Source organism: Chrysemys picta, chromosome 7, assembly GCF_011386835.1.
Source record: "Chrysemys picta bellii isolate R12L10 chromosome 7, ASM1138683v2, whole genome shotgun sequence".
NCBI lineage: Eukaryota > Metazoa > Chordata > Testudines > Emydidae > Chrysemys > Chrysemys picta.
In genome coordinates this window covers 8707691-8728764 of record NC_088797.1, presented here as the reverse complement: position 1 = coordinate 8728764, position 21074 = coordinate 8707691, and the positions used below count along the sequence as shown (strand labels likewise).

Genomic DNA, 21074 nt, shown 5'->3' with positions numbered 1-21074 from the left:
AACATTATTCTGCCTGACAAAAGCCACCTGGACAAGTTGGGCCAGAGTCAGTCCTGCTGTAAACCCACGGACCTCTGGACAGCTACACCAGCAGATGAATTTGGCTCTTCTATTAAAACAATTGGTCCCTACTGCAAATCTTAATTGAAAAATATAAATTCCATCCCCTCCATGGAGCAGCTCCGTTGATTCTGGCTAGACCTATTTACATCTGAAATGTGTAAGAATCAGATGCCATTATCTGAATTATATCCATCTACTTAACCTCTTCCTAGTGACTTATTCCCGGTTGGGATAACTCTAGGAAAATATCCAACCTTCATGTTCGACAGGTGGTTCTCAGAGCATGCTGCAGACCTAGCTCCCAGCCTCTTGGTCTGCTTGCCTAAACGTATGCTTAAATGGTCCAGCTATCACAGGACATGCAAATTAATCTTTATCAGTGTGTCGTTCCCCTCTGGTTTCGAAAATTGCTATGATTGCTGGAGCAGTGCTGAACTGTCATCGCAGAACCTGGAACCACATGCAGCTCAGACAGTTTGGGATTTTGTTACAAACTCACAATACTGCCTGGCTTTGTTGGAAAGGCTTCCCAGCCTTTGGAATGAACACAGGTTGATGTATAGATTGGAGTCCACCCACAAGCATGGGCTAGTGGTTAGGGCAGCGGAATGAGTGGTAGGAGACTTGGCTTCAAGCCCTGGCTCTGACCTGATGTGTGACCTTGGGTAAGTCGCTTCTCTCTATGCCCTTGTTTTCCCTCCAACTCTGTCTATTTTATGCTCTTCAGGGCATGTGCTTTCTCCCCTCCACCCCCCGTTCGTACAGCACCTAGCACAGTGGGATTTCTAGATGCTACTTTCATACAAATAATAAACAATAATCAAAAACAATCCACTGTGTCCTAAAGATAAGGCCAGAGTACAGCTGGCCCTAGGGAGAGAAATGGCTCCTAGAGCCTCTTCATGTACCAGTGCACTCTTGCAAGAGTCTGAAAGGACTAGGGAACGCAAGGCCATGAGACGTGCTTGTAACAGCTGTCAGTAGTGACGTCATCCCCTTGTTTTAAAGGTCTAGTAAGAACTGCAGCTCCCCTGAAAACACTGAGTCTGATTCTTCACTGCCCTGCACCTTGCATGGCCACACAGGCCTGTGTAATGCTGAGTGCTTGGGCCAGATCCTCAGCTGATATAAATTAGTATCATTCCATGGAAGTTAGTGGAGTGAAGCTTGATTTACATGACCTTAGTATCTGACCTCCTGTTGCACAGGAGTAAATGTCTACACAAGGTGCAAGGCTGTGGAAAAGCAGGCCTATTATGCCTTCTATGATTGTAATGCTCCCCAGCCCTGTAGTATGTCATCTCCGTCCATTCCCCCCCCCCCCCCCGGGCTATTATGGGCTCTAATTTGGCTTCCATTTAATAGACTGGGATTTTTAGAGCTATCCAGGATGCATTTTTTCACAGCGCTCTGGTGTGCAGAATTATCAAACTTACAATTGGGATTTGAGTGTTGAATGTGCAGTATGTTTCCATTCCACAAGCGATGCGCCTTGCTGGAAAGGAATGGGGAAGATGGTGCTTGTAAAGTTAGTTGCAGCGTTCTGTCCAAAATAGGTCAATATGGGGAGCAACACAATTAATAACATGCTCCGAATTATAACTCACAAGCAAAACAATATATGGAGGCAGGGACATGAATCAACAAAATCCTAGGATGGAGGCTGAAACTACACTCAAAGAAGCAATCCCTGTTGCATGATTGAATGGATTTGAATGCCAGCCTCTTAATATCCTGGCTAAGGTGCTTTGTTCTGTCAATTGCCATGTTGTTGTTTGTTAATAGTAATTATCACAAAACGTCAGAACGTGCATAGTAGAGTCCCCAGCACCTCTTAAAATATTTATTTACGACCATGTAAATACATATTTAAGATCAGTGTAATAATAATCATAATTAATAATAATGATAAGTGTTTCACTTAGCTTTTCATCTTCAAAGAGTTTTGCAAACTTTAAGCATCACACCATCCCTGCAAGGTAGCCAAGTATTAGCCCCATTTTATAGAGGGATAAATTGAGGCATAGAGGGTAACCAGTAACTTGCCCGTGGTCCGATGGTGATTCACAGTGGCAGAATTGGGAATAAAACCCAGACATCCTGGGTTCTAGTCCTGTGCTCCATCCATTGGGCAAATTTATGCATGCTTTTAAGTATACCGTAATGGTATGGTTACCACTAAGTGGATTCTGTTGTGCTTAACAGACTGATATTGTAACCCTGTGTTTAATGTTCCTTAGAGACCCACTGGATCTCATGTACCAGTAGGTGTGCCTACTTCTTTCTGAACAGGAGATTTATTCAACAGACGGTGCGGATTCTTCTGCCAGTCACAACTGATCATAACCAGACACATTTCTCTACCGGAGTTAGAGTAGACACCTATGAGCCAGACATCCTGCCAGAGAAGCTGGTCTCATTTGTATAAGGGATCTTAATGTAGACCTTCTGTAATAGGAGGATTTAGTTCACCTGTAGGGCTGGTTGGGCTCTGCATACTATTATAAAAGCCTCGCTATGGGTGCTCGCTGGAGAAGCGTTCCCCAGAGGCTTTTCCCCTTATCAGTGTGCTTGTCCCAGAAGCAGGTGGTAAAGCAAGTTTTTCCTTGGGACTAGCTAGAAAGGGGTTAGGACCTTTGATGTAAGAATTGAATTAGGCTTTTGCTGGGTGCTTAGAGATGATGGACCACATCTTGGGCTATATTAGAGCAGTTTTGCACTACTCACCTGGTGCAAAGTTACCACAGAGGCAGCATCACTGGCTAAAGGAGGTTTCCCCACCCAGTGCAGGGCATGGGTGCGAGAAAGTCCAGAGAAGAGCAGCAAAAATGATTAAAGGTCTAAAAAACATGACCTATGAGGGAAGATTGAAAAAATTGGGTTTGTTTAGTCTGGGAAAGAGAAGACTGGGGACATGAAAACAGCTTTCAAGTACATAAAAGGTTGTTACAAGGAGGAGGGAAAAAAATTGTTCTTCTTAACCTCTGAGAATAGGACAAGATGCAATGGGCTTAAATTGCAGTAACGGAGGTTTAGGTTGGACATTAGGGAAAACTTCCTAACTGTCAGGTTGGTTAAGCACTGGAATAAATTGCCTAGGGAGGTTGTGGAATCTCCATCATTGGGGATTTTTAAGAGCAGGTTAGACAAACACCTGTCAGGGGAGGTCTAGATAATACTTAGTCCTGCCTTGAGTGCAGGGGACTGGACTAGATGACCTCTCGAGGGCCCTTCCAGTTCTATGATTCTATGCCTCCTGTGGGCACACCTACCACCAAGGCTCCTACGCCCCCTGCCCTGGGGCTGCTGCAAAGGGCCTGGCGTAGGGAAAGAGGTTGTGACCATCTGCAGTCCAAGATCCCCTGCCGTAATTGCCCTTTTGAGGCCTTTGGCAACTCTAAATTGCATTAGTGGACGAGTCTGATGTAGTCAGGGGAGCACAAAGGTCTTGAAACTACTTTTACATCCTCATCCTGAGCTAGGGTGACCAGATGTCCCGATTTTATAGGGACAGTCCCAATTTTGGGATCTTTTTATTATATAGGCTCCTATTACCCCCCACCCCCGTCCCGATTTTTCACATTTGCTGTCTGGTCACCCTAGCTGAGCACCCATTGGTGGGTGGCAGCTCAAGATCTGAGGCATTGCTTTTTACTTTGGAATCCACGTTAAATGTGCCTGACGTGAAGGAAAGTATTTTCGGTGCAACGCAACGCTTTGTCTTGTTTTTCTCTGTTATTTGTGACTCTTGTTTGGTGTGAATAAAACACATCTGTACAGAATGCTCCTAGTCTGGGGCCAGCCTAGAGATGACTTCCCTGTCATAGTAGCAACACTTGTTGGAAGGGGAAAATTCCTTGTAGTCTAATGTTCTTGACAGACTTGCTGGGAGTGGGGAAGGGAGAGAGAGGAATGACTTGTACTGCTGGCAGCACCAGCAGCAAATGCCCTTTCTGTGAAAACTGTGAATTATTTGCCAGCTCACTTTGAATTCAGCCTCGGTGGACCTCAGCTACTGTAAAGCAATGTGGCTCAGGATCTCTCTCTGTGAGCCGTGGTGGCTGAGTGGTTAAGGCATTGGATTACAATCCCAGAGGTTGTAGAGTTAACTCTTGCTCGATCTCTTACTCCAGTTCATGGAGCTGCAAAATTGGGTATCTGATCTGTAGGGTGAGAGAAGTCAAAGGCAGCCAGACATGATGCTAGTCACATCACTTCCTTGTGTATCGTTGGCTATGGAAACGAATGTGTTGGAAACTGCATTAACCTGGCGAGCCGTGTGAGGCAGACTTTGACTCTTGATAGCTCTCTGTAATTCTCTGGGGCATCACATTACTGCATCTTACCTCGGCCACGCAGAACTCCTGAAATTCCCAGTAGGCTCGGAGTGTGCTGAAACTTGAGTTACGAGAGGCAGGTGTCACATGTTCAATATTCTCCCCTGTAAAAATGAAAATATTTACTGTTCAAAAATCATTGGCCCCACTCTGTCCTTTATACAATTGGCTAGGGGATAATTTCCCTAACCCAGGAGCCCATCGTAAGGGGCCTGATGTTGCCCCAGGCCTAACTGCTGGTGTGGAATGTGATCCTGCAAACACTTCTGCATCTGCCTGACAAAGGTGAGAATGGGGCCATTCACATGTGCCATAGTGTGGTGTTTGCAAGATAAGGGTGTTGGCTTGTAAACTCTTTGAGGAGGGGCTCCGTCTTATGTGTGGTTTTGTACAAACCCAGGCCCTGGTCCTCACTGGGCCTTTGGATATGCTACAGCAGGGATCAGCAACCTTTCAGAAGTGGTGTGCTGAGTCTTCATTTATTCACTTTAATTTAAGATTTTGCGTGCCGGTAATACATTTTAACGTTTTTAGAAGGTCTCTTTCTCTAAGTCTATAATATATAACTAAACTATTGTTGTATGAAAAGTAAATAAGGTTTTTTAAATGTTTAAGAAGCTTCATTTAAAATTAAATGAAATGCAGAGCCCCCTGGACCAGTGGCCAGGACCCGGGCAGTGTGAGTGCCACTGAAAACCAGCTTGCGTGCCGCCTTCGGCACGCGTGCCATAGGTTGCCTATCCCTGTGCTACAGCAGTGACTAATATTCACCATTGATGAACCAGGACCAGCCTCTTCACATGTGGATGCCCAACTTCGTAAGTTTGGACTCAAGGCTGTAGCCAGGAAGATCTACGAGAGTTTATGCATTCGCCAAAGCAGTGTTTGGGCATTGGCCACCTACTGTACATCTCTAATGTTACTGGGGGTGTGGTGTTGTCAGGGCACATCGCTGGGTAACAGTCAGGCAAGTGGCTCTTTCCCTTGAGTTGGGTGAAGAAGGAACATCTAGGAGGCAAGGATTCTGAGAAATTGTTTTGAACGTCATAGTAAAATAATTACTTTGCGTCTTTTCTTCTTACGGGCCTGATCGGGCAAAGTGGGTGTAGACTGAATGGTGTTATGTTTTACCTAATGATTATTAATAATATTTATGCAGCCTCATGGGGGGTCCATGGTACTTTACAAACAAATAACAAACTAGATCCTTGCCCCGAGGAGTTGCCATGTTTTAAGACGTACATATCTTTGGCTCAATCCCACGTCCCTTGTGCACTCAAACGTCTCCTTATGTTTAAGGTGTGCAGGATTGGGACCCCTTTGCTCTGACAGGGTTAGTTGCAATCAGTAAAGCTTTATGCCGAAAATATGCAATGACAAGATAAGCTGAGTGGTGACTGGAAGCTTCACTAGGGAGAGAGAGAAAGAGACAAAGACACACACCAAACAGCGAAATATCGTATCTGGGACCTGAGTGCAGCCAACTGGTCTGGTGAAACTTGTAGGGCCTGAATGTACTAAATTGCAGAGACAAAGAAGTGATTCATTCCACACCACCAACACATTCAAATAGCAGCTACCTCTCTTCTCTCCCTGAATCCTGTTTTCAGAATTTACTTTCTTGAACTCATCTTAAAAAAATCAAACCCACAAATGGCAGAGTTACTAAAACTTTACTTGGGAATTCTTCCCTCCCCCCTTCCCTCATGGCAGTGGTATGGTCTGCAATTGAGCGAGACCTAGAGGTACAGAGTAATGTGACAGCCTCCCAGATTCAGTAGTCCTGGGCTGTGTCCCTTCACTGCTGAGTCAGGATATGCATGTTAATGTTTTCCTCTTTACGTAAACAGGGGCAGATTGAGGTAGAAAGTGAGACAATCTTCAGATTAGCAGCCCTGATTTTACAGGTAAGATTATCCTTTCTTGTGTGTGTGTAGTTGCTTTTTAACCTAACCCACAACTTTGAAATTTAGGCACGTTTGCAGCAATTTGTGGTTTATTTGTGCTACATTTTGCACTGTCTACACTACAAACATATTGTTTGTGAATGACTGGGGAGCTGCTATTTTATTACGGCCAGTTAGGGAATTTACTATTCAAACAATTCAGGTTGGAGAGTGGGAAATCAAGTGTAACCTTTTTCTGTAAGCAAGATCATTGAACAGAGTGATTCAGTCAGGTCTGTAGATCTCTGTGAGCTGGGGAGTGAAAACATTATTACAGCAGGTTTCTAACCTGTTTGTCAGTTCCTCCTGTGCCACAAATAATTGACATGTGTTTGTTTTTATGGCAGGAGATGTTGGAGGGGAAAGGGAAATAGAGTACTGTAGCTAAAAGTTATTACACTATTCATACGAATTTTCCTTCAAGAGGACTAAAAAAAACCACCAAAAACTCTTAATTGTTTTTCTCTCTGTTTTGGTAAAAATAAATATTTTCCTCACCATTAATTTTATGTCAAATGTTCTTGTTATTTTTTGTCATTAGATTTACAATCTGTTTATGGTACAATCTGTGATTGAACACAACTTCTTTCTTAAAAATGGCTTCACTAAGTTTTCATTGACAAATGCAAGGTGGGGTTGTGTTGGCTGGGCTGTGTGAATGATTGTTTTCGTCTTGAATGAACACCGACCTATCACAACCGCTGACCTTCTTGTAATGTTCGCCTTTCGTTGGATGTAGCTGATTAAAGTAGAGAGAATGGGCCTTTCTGTTTATATCTCTCAATAGTAAGTGACATGGGATTTGAATGTGAAATTTGGCAGTGTTTTGGGAGCAGCGTGAGCACTGGTGCAGGTGGATAATCTACAACCGGAAATGCTAGGGGCCAAATTCTGCTCTCTTACATATATGCCTGCAACTCCAGTGACTTCCTTGGGGTAGCATGACTCGAACTGAAGTCAGGATTTAGCCAAAAAGCTAAAATTAACAATGCTGAGAATAGCAACGTTAATACTCAAGACTTTTGAAGAGATCGTGTTTTAATTTTGTCCCTATTTTTCAATTGTAGGAAGCTAAAGGCGACTATTCCAGGTAAAAATATTTCTCTTTATAAAATGTATGTGCTTAATGACTATCTTTCTTCGGTTTGTTTTGTGTTTTAAGCAATCATTTTACTACCATCAGCAGGAAAGAAAAAAAATCCAGCCTCGTGCAGTAACCGAAAAAGTAAAATCACTGCCAAGCCAGAGTTCGTGTGGTGAAGCGAATGTTTTGTGAATGGCTTCTGGATTCAAACATTCTGTTCCAAACTATCCAAGTCAAATCACACCACCTAATCTGCGGTTCCTGGAAGGTGGGACTAAATAAATGCTACCAACCATTTCACATTAGAGACCAGGACTGTCCTGTGTCTTGAATCCATGTTTGTGAAGCTCCTAACGACCCTGTCTGTGCCTAGTGCTAATGCATGCACAGAAAGATGGAGCTTGTCAGTTGCCTGCTTTGGAGATCAATGCGGTGCTTTCTTTTGCAGCTGCCCTGCAGGGGCCTCACCCTTCATGCACTTGACCTGACAGTTGTATTGTAGCTGGTGTGAGACTCGGAGTGGCTTGGGTTTAGCTCCCTAATGCCGCATAATCAGACAGCAGTTACCCTTGAAATCACAAAATCACTTTCTACCTGTTCCTTGGGTGCAATAACCGGCCTATGGGAAAAAAGTAAAAGCGATAGGAGCTGAGGGAAGAGACCTTCAATTAGAAACAGCTCACTGAACAAACAGAAATTCAAAAGGTCAGCTTTAGTCATGTTAATGTTTTACTACTGGCTGAATTTCCACATCGGAAGGATGGCTTGTTTACACTTCTGCTACAAGAGCTTTCAAGTGACATGCTTTGTAAATGCAGGATATACTGAGCTACCTGCTTGCCTGCAGTAACTAACAGCTTGCTTCAGATTGCAAAAGCCAGCAATAGTTTGCTTCAGCTTTTGGTAATAAAGGGATAGTTGTCAAGTAAATTTGGGTTCTTCTAACCTGGAGTCCTGTTCCTCAAGAGCCTAGTCTTTCTTCCATCAAAGTCAGTCACAAAACTCCCCTGGTTTTGGTTCAAGGTCAGGCCCTTGAGAGGAAAAGATGATCATGTGGCTAAAACGCTGGACTGGGCCCAGGAGTTCTGTCCGCAGTTCTGACCGTCAGCAAGTCACTTAAACTCACTGTGCCTCCATCTGCCTATCTGAAAAATGGGGATAATATATTTCCCTACCTCACAGGGATGCTGTGAAGCTTAACTCACTCCTACAAAAACAACAAGGAGTCTGGTGGCACCTTAAAGACTAACAGATTGATTTGGGCATAAGCTTTCGTGAGTAAAAACCTCACTTCTTCGGATGCATCACGAAAGCTTATGCCCAAATCAATCTGTTAGTCTTTAAGGTGCCACCAGACTCCTTGTTGTTTTTGTAGATACAGACTAACACGGCTACCCCCTGATACTTAACTCACTCCTGTTTGCAAAAATGTGTTGAGGTCATCACAGGGAAGGTGCTACTGAAATGCAAAATGATTACTTCAGACTTTCCTTTTTACAGTGCCACTCCCACCCTGGAAGTGTTTTTTTGTGCAAAGGCGCAGCTGCTATAATTGTTCCATAATGGGTCATAAATTATGAGTTAAAACCAAATGTGTGTTCAAGACTATTCTAGATGAATACTATAGCCGAAAGAAGGAATTCGATTCTGTACCTCAAGAGTGAGTATTTGGGTCATCAGTGTTAAAGAAACTAGCTCAGTTACTGGCATATCTTACAAAAATATTATGAAACAGGTCTTCTGTGCCAAACCCTCCTTTGATAGGAAGAAGACATTCCAGACACAGTGTCATTATTTATGCAAGTGTAGTAGTATTTAAGAAATCTTCCCTATTATCAGTATCTGGTTTCTGAGGTATTAGTTATTCATCATCAGTTTGGAACTGGATTTTGAATCAGTTTGGACAGTGGCTGTCATGAGATTTTGTTTACTTGATATTGCGACAATTAACTTTTTAATGTGGGGTTTTATTTTTAATGAACCTCCAGTACATACAGGAATCACCTAGGGATTTGCTTGCAAAGAGCTGAAAATGGGCTACACATCAGTGTGTGTTATGTGATCCCTTCTGTGCCTGGTTGATTTTCACACATCTGGTGGTAAAAGGAATTTTTTGGACCTGCGAATTGAAGCTGTGGATGGGAAAGGAGTTATTAGGTTTGAAGGTTTTTAAAGTATGGCTCATATCCTGATGTTGATCTGTGCATTGAACTCCCATTGAAGTCAGTGGGAGTCTTGCATGCGGGCTGACGGTTGGTTATGGCCCGAGGGAAGGGAACAATCATTTTGCAGAAATTGTAGCCACTGCTGAGTGGGAGAGCACTTTTTTTGAAAGCTGTTATTTTCAGAGAACATAGTGTTTGCTTACTTGAAAATCCTACTGTAAGGAAAAGCCCCGAACTTTGCAGTATGTCAGCAAAATGGCCGTTGGCATCTGCAAGATAAAGAGCCTCCGATTTTTGTCTTCCTCAGGTTAATTCTAATATGGGCAACAGAATCTTGGCCTGAGGAATTAGGACTAGGATAGGCCTTTATTTTGCTCAGAAAGAGGAATTTCCGGAGGAGGTAAAATTTTCAAAAATGCGTAAGTGACTAAGTCCCATTTTAAAAAGTGACTTAGATTTTTAGAAAATCTTAAAAGTCAATGGAACTTAGACTCTTAAGTGCCTATGCCACTTTTGAAAATGGGATGTAGCCACTTAGGCATTTTTGAAAATTGAACTTGAGGCCAGCTTCTAAAGCTGCAGATGGGGGCCTAACTGGATTTTCAGATGTGCCTGTCTGCATTTTTAGGCACCTAAATACCCTTAAAAAGCTGGCCCATAGGCATTTTTGAATAGCTATCCCATATTAATATCTCATATAAGAACATAAGAATGGCCATACTGGGTCAGACCAAAGGTCCATCTAGTCCAGTATCCTGTCTTCCGACAGTGGCCAATGCCAGGTAGCCCAGAGGGAATGAACAGAACAGGTAATCCAAGTGATCCAGCCCCTGTCGCCCATTCCCAGATTCTGGCAAACAGAGGCTAGGGACACCATCCCTGTCCATCCTGGCTAATAGCTATTGATGGACCTATCCTCCATTAATGTATCTAGTTCTTTTTTGAACCCTGTTATAGTCTTGGCCTTCACAACATCCTCTGGCAAGGAGTTTCACAGGTTGACTGTGCGTTGTGTGAAAAAGTACTTCCTTTTGTTTGTTTTAATCTGCTGCCTGTTAATTTCATTTGGTGAAACCTAGTTCTTGTGTTATGAGAAGGAGTAAATAACACTTCCTTATTTACTTTCTCCACACCAGTCATGATTTTATAGCCCTCTATCATATTCTCCCCTTAGTCGTCTCTTTTCCAAGCTGAAAACTCCCAGTTTTATTAATCTTTCCTCATATGGCAGCCGTTCCGTACCACTAATCACTTTTGTTTCCCTTTTCTGAACCTTTTCCAATTCCAATATATCTTTTTTGAGATGGGGCAACCACATCTGCATGCAGTATTCAAGATGTGGGTGTACCATGGATTTATATAGAGACAATATGATATTTTCTTTCTTATTCTCTATCCCTTTCTAAATGATTCCCAACATTCTGTTCGCTTGTTTGACTGCCGCTGCACATTGAGCAGATGTTTTCAGAGAACTATCCACAATGACTCCCAAGATCTCTTTCTTGAGTGGTAGCAGCTAATTTAGACCCCATCATTTGATATGTATAGTTGGGATTATGTTTTCCAATGTGCATTACTTTGCATTTATCAACATTGAATTTCATCTGCCATTTTGTTGCCCTGTCACCCAGTTTTGAGAGATCCTTTCTTCGCAGTCTGCCTGGGATTTAACTATCTTGAGTAGTTTTGTATCATCTGCAAATTTTGCCACTTCACTGTTTACCCCTTTTCCAGATCATTTATGAATATATTGAATAGAACTGGTCCCAGTACAGATTCCTGGGGGACACCACTATTTACCTCTCTCCATTCTGAAAACTAACCATTTATTCCTATCCTTTGTTTTCTATCTTTTAACCAGTTACCGATCCATAAAAGGACCTTCCCTCTTATCCCATGACAGCTTACTTTGTTTAAGAGCCTTTGGTGAGGGACCTTGTCAAAGGCTTTCTGAAAATATCATTGGGAATCCATCTTTCTGAAGTAGATGAGGTCTACCCCACTTCTAAGTCACTTTTGAAAATTTCACCCACGGTATGTTTATTGTACGGAGGATGTCAGTGTCAGCACAGCTAGTCGTGTTTCGGACACCATTAGCCTCTAATGTGTAGTCTAAAGTTACTGCTGGCTACAAGAGCAATTACACTGCTCTACAATCAAAATGCTTCTGAAATAAATGTAGTCAAACTTTACTAATTCTGGGTCACTGAGAACGAAAATGATGCTTAAAATTGTTGATTGGCTCTAGTTTTCAAGATATGCTATTGGGTCAGTATATACGACCCTTGATTTGGGAATGGCAGAGGATAAGTGAGTTATAAAGGGAAGGGATCTCAATTTAAACCAGAAATGACTAAAATACATTTTTGACTGGATCTATGAATAAATCTGTGACTGGGTTTGGACAGTACTTGCTTTTTAGGCAAAACAATGAATGATGCAATCTGAAGCAGGTATTGCGTCATACATGATATGAATTGCATCATGTTATAACTAAAAGTCATGGATGATGCAATCATAATGAACTTACATCACTCTGCTGAACAAATTGCCCTATATCAGCTCTAGAAATCATACAGTGTCGTGCTCTCTTATTTGTCAGTGTTTGATTTTGCAAAGGGACACATTTCTGTTTAGCCAAAGTGAGCAGAGATGCCTCGTACTTGTGTGAACAGTGCAGATAACTTCTGCTATGTTTGTGGTGAAGTGACTTTTGCATCACAAAAGCGCAGTATAACCACTATGGTTAAGAAAGCCTATCACCTTTATTTTGGCTGCAAAATTGGAGATCAGGACAAGAGGTGGGCCCCACACATATGCTGCAACACTTGTGCAACAAATCTTCGCCAGTGGTTGAACAGGAAAAGGAAATCTATGCCTTTAGCAGTGCCAATGATTTGGAGAGAGCCAACAGATCATACCAGCAATTGTTACTTCTGCATGGTGCCTCCAGTTGGGAAAGGTGTGTCAAAGAAGAAAAAGTGGACTGTGCATTATCTAAACATTCCATCAGCTATACGCCCAGTACCCCACGGAGAAGGACTGCCGGTTCCTGATGCATCAGAATCATTCTCACTTGAGTCAGACGAGGAAGAGGAAGTGGATGAAATTTCTGGTCCTGAACCATCAACGTCACAGGACCCACGTTTTCTCCCATCCTCCTCCTCTGAACCACACCTCATAACACAAGGTGAACTGAATGACCTTGTCAGGGATTTGGAACTACCCAAGAGTAAGGCAGAGCTGTTGGGCTCCAGACTACAGCAGTGGTATCTCCTGACAGGTGATGTTAGGGTTTCCATGTTCCGTGACCGTCAAAAGGATCTTGTCCCATTCTTCTTCATGGAAGGTGATCTTGTAGCCTGCAACAACATCGATGGTGTGATGGCAGCCCTCAACATCGTTCACGATCCAGATGAGTGGAGACTGTTCATTGATTCATCGAAGACGAGTCTTAAAGCTGTTTTACTGCATAATGGCAATGTTTTGCCATCAATTCCAGTTGGTCATGCAGTCCATATGAAGGAAACCTATGACAACATGAAACAACTTTTGAGGTGCATAAACTATGACCAACATCAGTGGCAGCTTTGTGGTGATTTGAAGGTTGTTGCTCTCTTGCTTGGTCTGCAGACTGGATACACAAAGTACTGCTGTTTTCTCTGCGAATGGGACAGTCGTGCAAGAGATTCCCACTACATCAAGAAAGATTGGCCACTCCGACAGTCATTGGAGCCTGGGAGGAAAAGTGTTCAGCATCCACCACTTGTTGAATCAAGGAAGATTTTGTTCCCACCCTTACACATCAAGCTGGGTCTGATGAAGAACTTTGTCAAGGCCATTGAGAAAACACAAGCAGCTTTCAAGTACCTCCGTGGAAAATTTCCAAGGTTAAGTGAAGCTAAGATAAAGGAAGGTGGCTTTGTTGGTCCTCAGATTCGTGAACTTCTTCAAGATGATGCATTTGACCATGCACTGCGTGGCAAGGAAAAGACGGCATGGAAAGCCTTCCAGTTAATGGCAATAAATTTTCTTGGAAACAACAAGGCAGACAACTACAGGTTGTTGGTGGAAAACCTCCTCAAGGCATACAAAAGCCTTGGTTGCAACATGTCACTAAAGATGTATTTTTTGCACTCTCATCTAGATTTTTTTCCACCGAACTGCGGAGCAGTGAGCGACAAGCACGGCGAGCGATTTCACCAGGACATAGCAACAATGGAGAAACGCTATCAGGGCAAATGGAGCCCATCAATGCTTGCAGACTATTGCTGGACAGTGACAAGAGATGCTCCATTTAATGAATACAAGAGACAAGCCAAGAAGCGCCGAGTAGACACTGAATAGGACTGAACTATGTACATAATAGTTTTTTGCCTTTTGTTTCATAATAAATTTTATTTATATAACCCTTTTGCTGATTTTTAAAGTGTTACATAAACAGGACAGGTGAAATATTATCATGTAAAGCAACCGTAAACACATGCAAAGACCTAGGTTTACAATTTATGATTAAAACTCTACTATCTACACAATATACGTAGACATAAAATGTAAAAACTTAAATATCTTAGAAACAGTAGCCAATCAGTTGTTTTAATTGTCATATTTGAATTCAGCACATCAAAATACATAATAAATAGCACATTTTATCTCTGAAGCAGACGACTTCTCAAAAATTGTAGACCAGTGTTATTAGCAGAGGTGGCAACACAGTGCAAATGATGCAGCTCGCCATTTTGTTATCAATCACGAGCAGTCCAGTTCCTTTTCCTGTTTACTAAATTTGTGATCCCGGCCAGCATAATTATACTATATGTGTTTATCAGGAGATGTGTAAGAATGTGTCATAGCAATGCGCACTGAATGGCAAATCCATGTATTTAATGTGACGTTGTTACGCTTGATATGGCCAGACACTTGACCTTTGATATAGCTTTACTGTTGTGCCATTGAGTCACAGCTGAGTTTGTTTTAGGTTGTTGCAGATCTTTGGCCCTATGTTTTCCAGTAATGATAATTTGGTCAGTTTTGTTCAAAGAAAAGAGAGAGATTATGTTTTGCTTGTATTCACTTTTCAGCAGTGCCCTGTGCATTGTAATTAATTGCATCCTTGAACTTAAGTCCTATAACCCGTCAAATCTCCTCTCAACCCCTTCCCCCCAAAAAATCCCACCAATAACACATTAATTCTTTAATGCACTACCATGTTTTTGATGAAACAGAAAAAGCTACAATCCTCAGTTGAGAAAGACTTGAACCTATAAATTCCAATAAGATCTTTTTGTATGTAGTATATGTTAGATTCACGTTGCAGCTTCAGGCACAGTTAATGGTTAGAAAAATATTTGTGTTGTATTCATTTTTGGGACTCCACTTTTAACTTGATTTGTATAAAGTTAATGTTGTTTCGAGGGGTAATGAATTAATAGATTGGGTCTTCTGGTAATTATTCATAGTGTAAATTTGCAATATATAGCATGATGCTGCTCTGGAAATTTAGCAAATTATCTTTCCCCAGTTAACTCCTATAGAATATAAGTATATTCACCAATCAGATATTGTATGAAACTATGTTTTATTAATGCTGCATTAAAGTCTTTGTAATATATAGAGAGACCTGATTATCCACCTCCTTATATACATACTGTAGTGTGGTACAATCCGACTATTTGTTTTCTTTAGTCTTTATGGCATAATCCTTTTTTTTTTAAGAGAATATATTTTCTATCCGTGATAGTTGTGAGTTCCATTCTCTTCAGGTTTGTATAGCTTCTGGGGCATGACTGAAACAGACAGAGCACAATTGAAATGAAGATTGACAGTCCTAAATCTTGTGCTTCTAGCAGCAAGAAAAAGTTGATTAAAATCAGATTAAGCACTGTGTGCAGTGTCAGGAAAGTTACCTTTTTAAAAGTTTACTTTCTGGCAGATAATCTCAGATCATATTTTCCACAGTAATTTCAGATCTGAAACCCAGGCCAAACCCAGGCTGCCTGAAAGTTAATTAAATTGCTGGAGGAGGGCTTCCATTTTCTTTAAATAGCTGACACATTGGATTTCCATTCTAGCCTGTGGGCTGCAAAGATAACTACCGACTGGCATAACATAACACAGACAATGTAATGAATTCCTGATAGCTGACATATATGCGAGACTGGGGTTTATCTTTACATGGGTGATGAACACAGTTTGTGAAAGGAAATAGTTTGTTTAAAAGATACCCTTGCAGACTGCAATTGTAGCATAATTGTAATTTTGGGAGCACCGGAACCAAATTTCACAAACGAATAAATTAAATACTTTGGTTTTAGCTATAATAAGCTAGTGTTCACAACGTGCGCCACATTAAGAGTGAAAGAACAACCATATGAGACCTTTGGTCAACTTTTACTTGAAAAGCTTATTGTTTTATGGACAGACTGGAAGATTGTTTACAAGAAAGGAATGTTTTATCAAAAAGTTGGAACAAGTGGCTGCTTTACAGATGTTCAGAGCTGTTTGTCTTGTAGAATAGCACCTGTTTGCCATATTTCTCATCCTATGACTGACCTCACTTTAAAAACAGTGCATCCTGAAGGATTGGTCATGGCATACAAAGCCTTTTCTGTCTAGCTTCCTAGCTGAAGTCCAACCCAGGTTGTAACGGCAAAAGTCATAACTGTCTGTCGGCTGTGAAATATGTTAGTTCTCCAGGTCCGAGCAGTCACGTGTCCTCATCACATAATCCCAGTAATGAGCAGACATGCTTGTCAGTCTCCGCAAAGAGGCCAGGGATTGGATGAGCATGGAGAGTGAACTTCTCTCTAAGCCCTACAGAAGTCCCCTCCGGAATGAGGTTGGGGCATGTTGGTGGATGATGTGGCAGGGCAGGTGGCCTAGTAGAGGGCTTCAATCTCCAGACATGCCAGTCTAGCACATTTCACAGACACCAATGAAAAATGATAATTAAAAATACAGGTTGATAAATACACATCTAAATAAGGATCACTTGATCATTACCTGTTCTGTTCCTTCCCACTGTCGGAAGACAGGATACTGGGCTAGATGGACCTTTGGTCTGACCCAGTATGTCCGTTCTTATGTCTATGCAATAATATTAAAATAAAATATTCCATTGTCAATGCACTGTAGGTAGCATACAGGTAGCTCGTAAATCAATCTTGACACTCTGGCATTGCTCATATGACTGTATTTCTCCTTGTTTGCCAGGTGAATCACTGTGTATTTTGCCTGTCAACAGTAACTCTTTACATAAACTTTTTCTTCAGACACCTCATTTGACCTTTGTTTCTAATCCATTAATTCTCTTGATCAAAGTAAGCTACACTTTTCTCAATGGAAATATGGGCATAGTTTTGGAAATGCTTACTTGAAATGGATGGGACAACTAACACGAATCAAGCTTTGCAAGATCAGGCCATATTATTTTATTTATTTTTTCATTTAGTTCATTTAATATGATGCGCCTGGCAAAATAAGCAACATGCCTTACAATTTAAATAAAAACACATTCAATAAATTTAATCTACTGACAGTGTCATAATACCTCTCCAGCATACAGAGCTAAGACCCTCCTTTCGCAGTTGCCCTTCTCTCTGGGTAAATATAGCAGATAGGCTTTGTAGCATGTCTTGATGTTAGAACGGCTCAGAAAATGGGAGTGGAGGCGAGGGAGAGGAGTACTACAGAAACTTACTTCTTGCTGTCTGAGCCACGCAGTGTATCAAGGGAGATGTAGTCCTGCTGGGAAGCCTGGCCAAAGAGGAGCCTGGGGAAATGAGGCGATTGAACTACAATTCCCATGAGACACCTTGTCAGAATTTCGGAATTGAAAACTTTTCAAACATTACGTTTTTCAACCAAAATTTGAAATTGTCTATGGAAAGCAGACACATTTTTGAAAAAAAAAAATCAAAAGTTCTGTTAAAAACAATAGTTTAGATGGAAAATTTTCAACCAGCCCTACTGGAAGGTCATTATACTGAAGTCAGATGAAAAGGCCAAGAAAATTGCTGATCCAGATCTGAAAACTCCAAGCCTCTTAGTTCTGTTATCTTGAATTTCTCTTCTGACCTTTCTTGGTTTGAGAGGGGAGAGAGACACAAATGATCCAAACCATAAAGGGCTACCTGTTAAAACCAGCAAGTTGGGTTACACTCTTGAATAGCATGTTTCCTTGAAGATTTACACCGAGAGCAGAATTTAGACTGGTTTCCTCTTACCTCTTTCAAGTTACAATAAAGGTGTGTTCTTGAGTAAATCCGCGTCTGTACTGTAGGCAGAATGAAAGAAGAGCCTCCAGAACTAGGTGGTTAGGTTGTAAAATATGGACTGCAAAGGGCTTCCATGTGATAAAGTTAGCTATCAGTTTGAACTGAGCATGTGAGGTCAAATTTACCCCTAGTGTCTCTCCATTGACTTAGTTACATCCAGGAATAATTTTGGCTCCCACAGCCTAACCAATGAGCATTCATTATCGCATTGCACACTGACCCTGCTACACTTCAGCATTTGTCACCACAGTGGAGATAAAAGCCTATTTCTGGCTGGAACTTTTGTTTATATACTACTATAGGTAACCCCTTAGAGGATTCAAACTGAAAGTTGAGAGAGAAAATTTTTGTTTTTTTTTTCAATTTGTTTACATGTTTGACAGCACTTAGTGCATAGTCACTTTCACTGTTTCCCCTGATAGGCCCCCCGTGCTAAGAGATTGCTCATGCACGAAAAGTTGTGTGTCTGTGTAAGGATTTGCAGCTGTAGGACATCTGCCAGTTTTTTCTGTTTGTGCGGGTCTTTCAGTCACCAACAGGGGAGAGAAAATGCATTTTCAAATAGGAAGATTTGATGTAAAAACTACAGAACTCAACAAGGGGAGTTGAAGGAAGACGCTGTTCTCCTTTGGAAATGATCAGATGTCAGATTGCTAGTGCCGTTTTAACATTTTCCCCGCTTCTTCGTCTAACGATCTGTGTCAAGGCTTCGTACAGTCTATGGAGTAAATACGTATTTTTGTAGTTATCCGTTTGGACGGTCCATGCAACAGTCGATAATGCAATAAAACCCCCGCGGCTGACCTGTGTCAGCTGCCTCAGACTTTGGGGCTATAAAATTGCAGTGTAGACACCATAGCTGGAGCCTGGGTTCTGGGATCCCGCAAGGGGGGATGGTCCTAGGACCCAGGCTCCATCCAGAACCCCATTGCAATTGTGTAGCCTCACAGCCCGAGTCATCTGATACAGGCCACCCGCGGGTGTTTTACTGCGGTGTAGACATACCCTTGGTGAGTCAGGTATAAATGCTGTAACCAAGATATTGCATAGGGGAGGGGGTAGATATAAGGTATTTTCAAAGTTATTTAATAACATGATCTCATGTGGTCTAATGATGCACAGCGTGATCTAAGATTAACATGCATTTTTAAGAAATCTAACTGTACAGGTGATATTAGCAACATACACTGCAATGGGTGCAAAAGGGCTGTTTTATTCTGCCACATTCATCCATTATCCCACAAATGGGGTCTTTTTGTGGTTTTTAAATACACCTGTGAATCAGTGGGGCAAATCCTGTCCCTGGTGCTGCATAACTGGCCCAGTAGGGTAGGCAGGATTTCGGGAGGGCTGTGCCTGTGTTCTCCTTGGTGCAGAGCTCATTGGGCAAGGTGCACCAGAGACGGGTGAGTGTGGTACCAGAGGGTCCAGAGGTCATGCAGTCCTCTCCCCCATGGAGCTATACAGTCTTAGGACTGGAGTAGCAGCCAGGACAAGACTACCCTGCCTCAAGGAAAGGATTCCTTCACCACTGGCCCAAGTGCATCTTCCCATCATGCAGACTGGGTATTAAGATGAGGGTTTGCCCCTACGCCGTGTAAAATTATGTTCCAGTAACTCCGAGCTGCAATCTGTTCTTGATTACACTGGTGAATATCTGGAAAAACTCCACTGACTTAAGTGAACTTTCTCCAGATTTACACCAGATAACTGAGAGCAGAGTCTGGCTTGAAGTGGCAACCTTAGAATTTCCTTCCCTTTAGCTCCCTAATTTTCTCACTCCCCGCTCTAAGGGTCTCAATTTCATTGCCTGTATTGCCCTGCCTAGGCACGGTGGGAATGAACAGAATAACAACAGCACTTCAGCCTACACTGTTTTGCCGTTGTAGATTTGTCAGTCCTTTTTATCATTATTTTGATACCTTTTTTTATATTTTAAAGTATCTTTGTACCAGCACAGAGGACTGTGATAACAAGCTTTAAACTTTGCTGCTGTATTCAGACCTACAAAAGAACCACGACTAATTTGGCTGATCTGACTTTTGTATGAACAGACAGAACTCGTGAATGTTAGCAATAACAGTCTGTCGTTTTGGGGGAGGGTTTGGGATCCTTTGATCATCATGTCAACTGTGAATAATCTTCACTTGTTCAAGAGCAAATCCTTTGGTAAATTGAAACAGATTTGCTTCCTGCCTGGTCTTATGGGGAAATATTAACAAATGCACACGCAGGTACTTTTACAAGTTAACCGTGTTCTGCTCGAGTTCTGCCCATGGGATACCCATTGGCAATGGTGGAAGTTTTGTTCAAAGTCTAAGGGTCCTTATGTTCAAAATACTCAACTCTCAATATTGGAGCTGGAGAAGGACGGCCAAGAGGTTAAGGCCATGGCCTAGGATTGGACACCTAGTTCAAGTCCCGACTCCAATACAGACTTCCGGTGTGATCTTGAGCAAATCGCTAAGCCTCTCTGCGCCCAACCTGTAAAATTGGTATAATAGCACTTCCCTACCTTGTAAGGGTGTGGTGAAGATAAATACAAAATTAAAGGGTGAGGGATGCTCAGACATATGGTAACAAGGGCCATATATGTGTACTTCGGTACCTAGCTGAGAGAGATGCACTAATGCAGTGAACTATCATAACATAATAGCACACTCCATCTGAGGGCCTTTGAGCACTTCCCAAACATTAATGAATAAGGCCTCCAACACCCCTGTGAGGTTGGTTAGCAGTATCTCCATTTTCTTTCAGAAAGAGACACTCGGGAGTAGAGATCATATGTAACTTGCCTGGTTGAGAACTGTGTCGCAGAGCTGAAATCCAGGTCTCCTGACTCTGTGGCTCTGATCCAACTCCCCTTGAATGGAAAGAGTCAGTGGGGATCCTGTGCTTTCGTTACAAGCCTATCTCTATCTATAATACGTTTTAAAAGTTAGTCTCCCAGCGGATATTAGGTTGATACACACAGTCAGTGGGTTTCAGCTGTATGTTATCTTCCTTCCACGTTGTAGGGTTCAAAAGCCATTTGACAGGTGCTCTTTCCAATGCCTTTAACCATGGCATGTACTTATCCGGTGTTTGAGGAGCCAAACCCTGTAACCTTTCCACAGGGAAATTCCCCACTGGCTAAAGGAATGAGGGCCTAATTCTGGAACGCCCTGAGAACCGCCGATTCCCATTGAAGTAAATCACTTGAT

The 21074-nt window shown here is 42.1% G+C and overlaps 1 protein-coding gene and 1 long non-coding RNA gene across 13 annotated transcripts in view; one reads left to right on the top strand and one right to left on the bottom strand.

Moving 5' to 3' along the window:
* FRMD4B (FERM domain containing 4B) overlaps positions 1-21074 on the top strand; it is a 197186-nt gene that overhangs the window by 129665 nt on the left and 46447 nt on the right. For 10 of the 12 annotated variants that reach the window (XM_024100169.3, XM_008179480.4, XM_065550723.1 and 7 more), the window contains 2 exons: positions 6251-6307; positions 7414-7436. In XM_024100169.3, the coding sequence (XP_023955937.1) occupies positions 6251-6307; positions 7414-7436 (80 nt within the window). Of the gene's footprint in view, positions 1-4499; positions 6308-7413; positions 7437-21074 lie in introns of those variants that run through there. The other 2 variants (XM_065550725.1, XM_065550726.1) reach the window with 2 other exon arrangements.
* LOC135972527 (uncharacterized) lies at positions 4386-17948 on the bottom strand. Its single transcript, XR_010589011.1, has 3 exons — positions 17821-17948; positions 16598-16681; positions 4386-4504 (listed from the first exon to the last, which is right to left on the bottom strand). It is a non-coding gene; the product is annotated as an uncharacterized LOC135972527 (long non-coding RNA).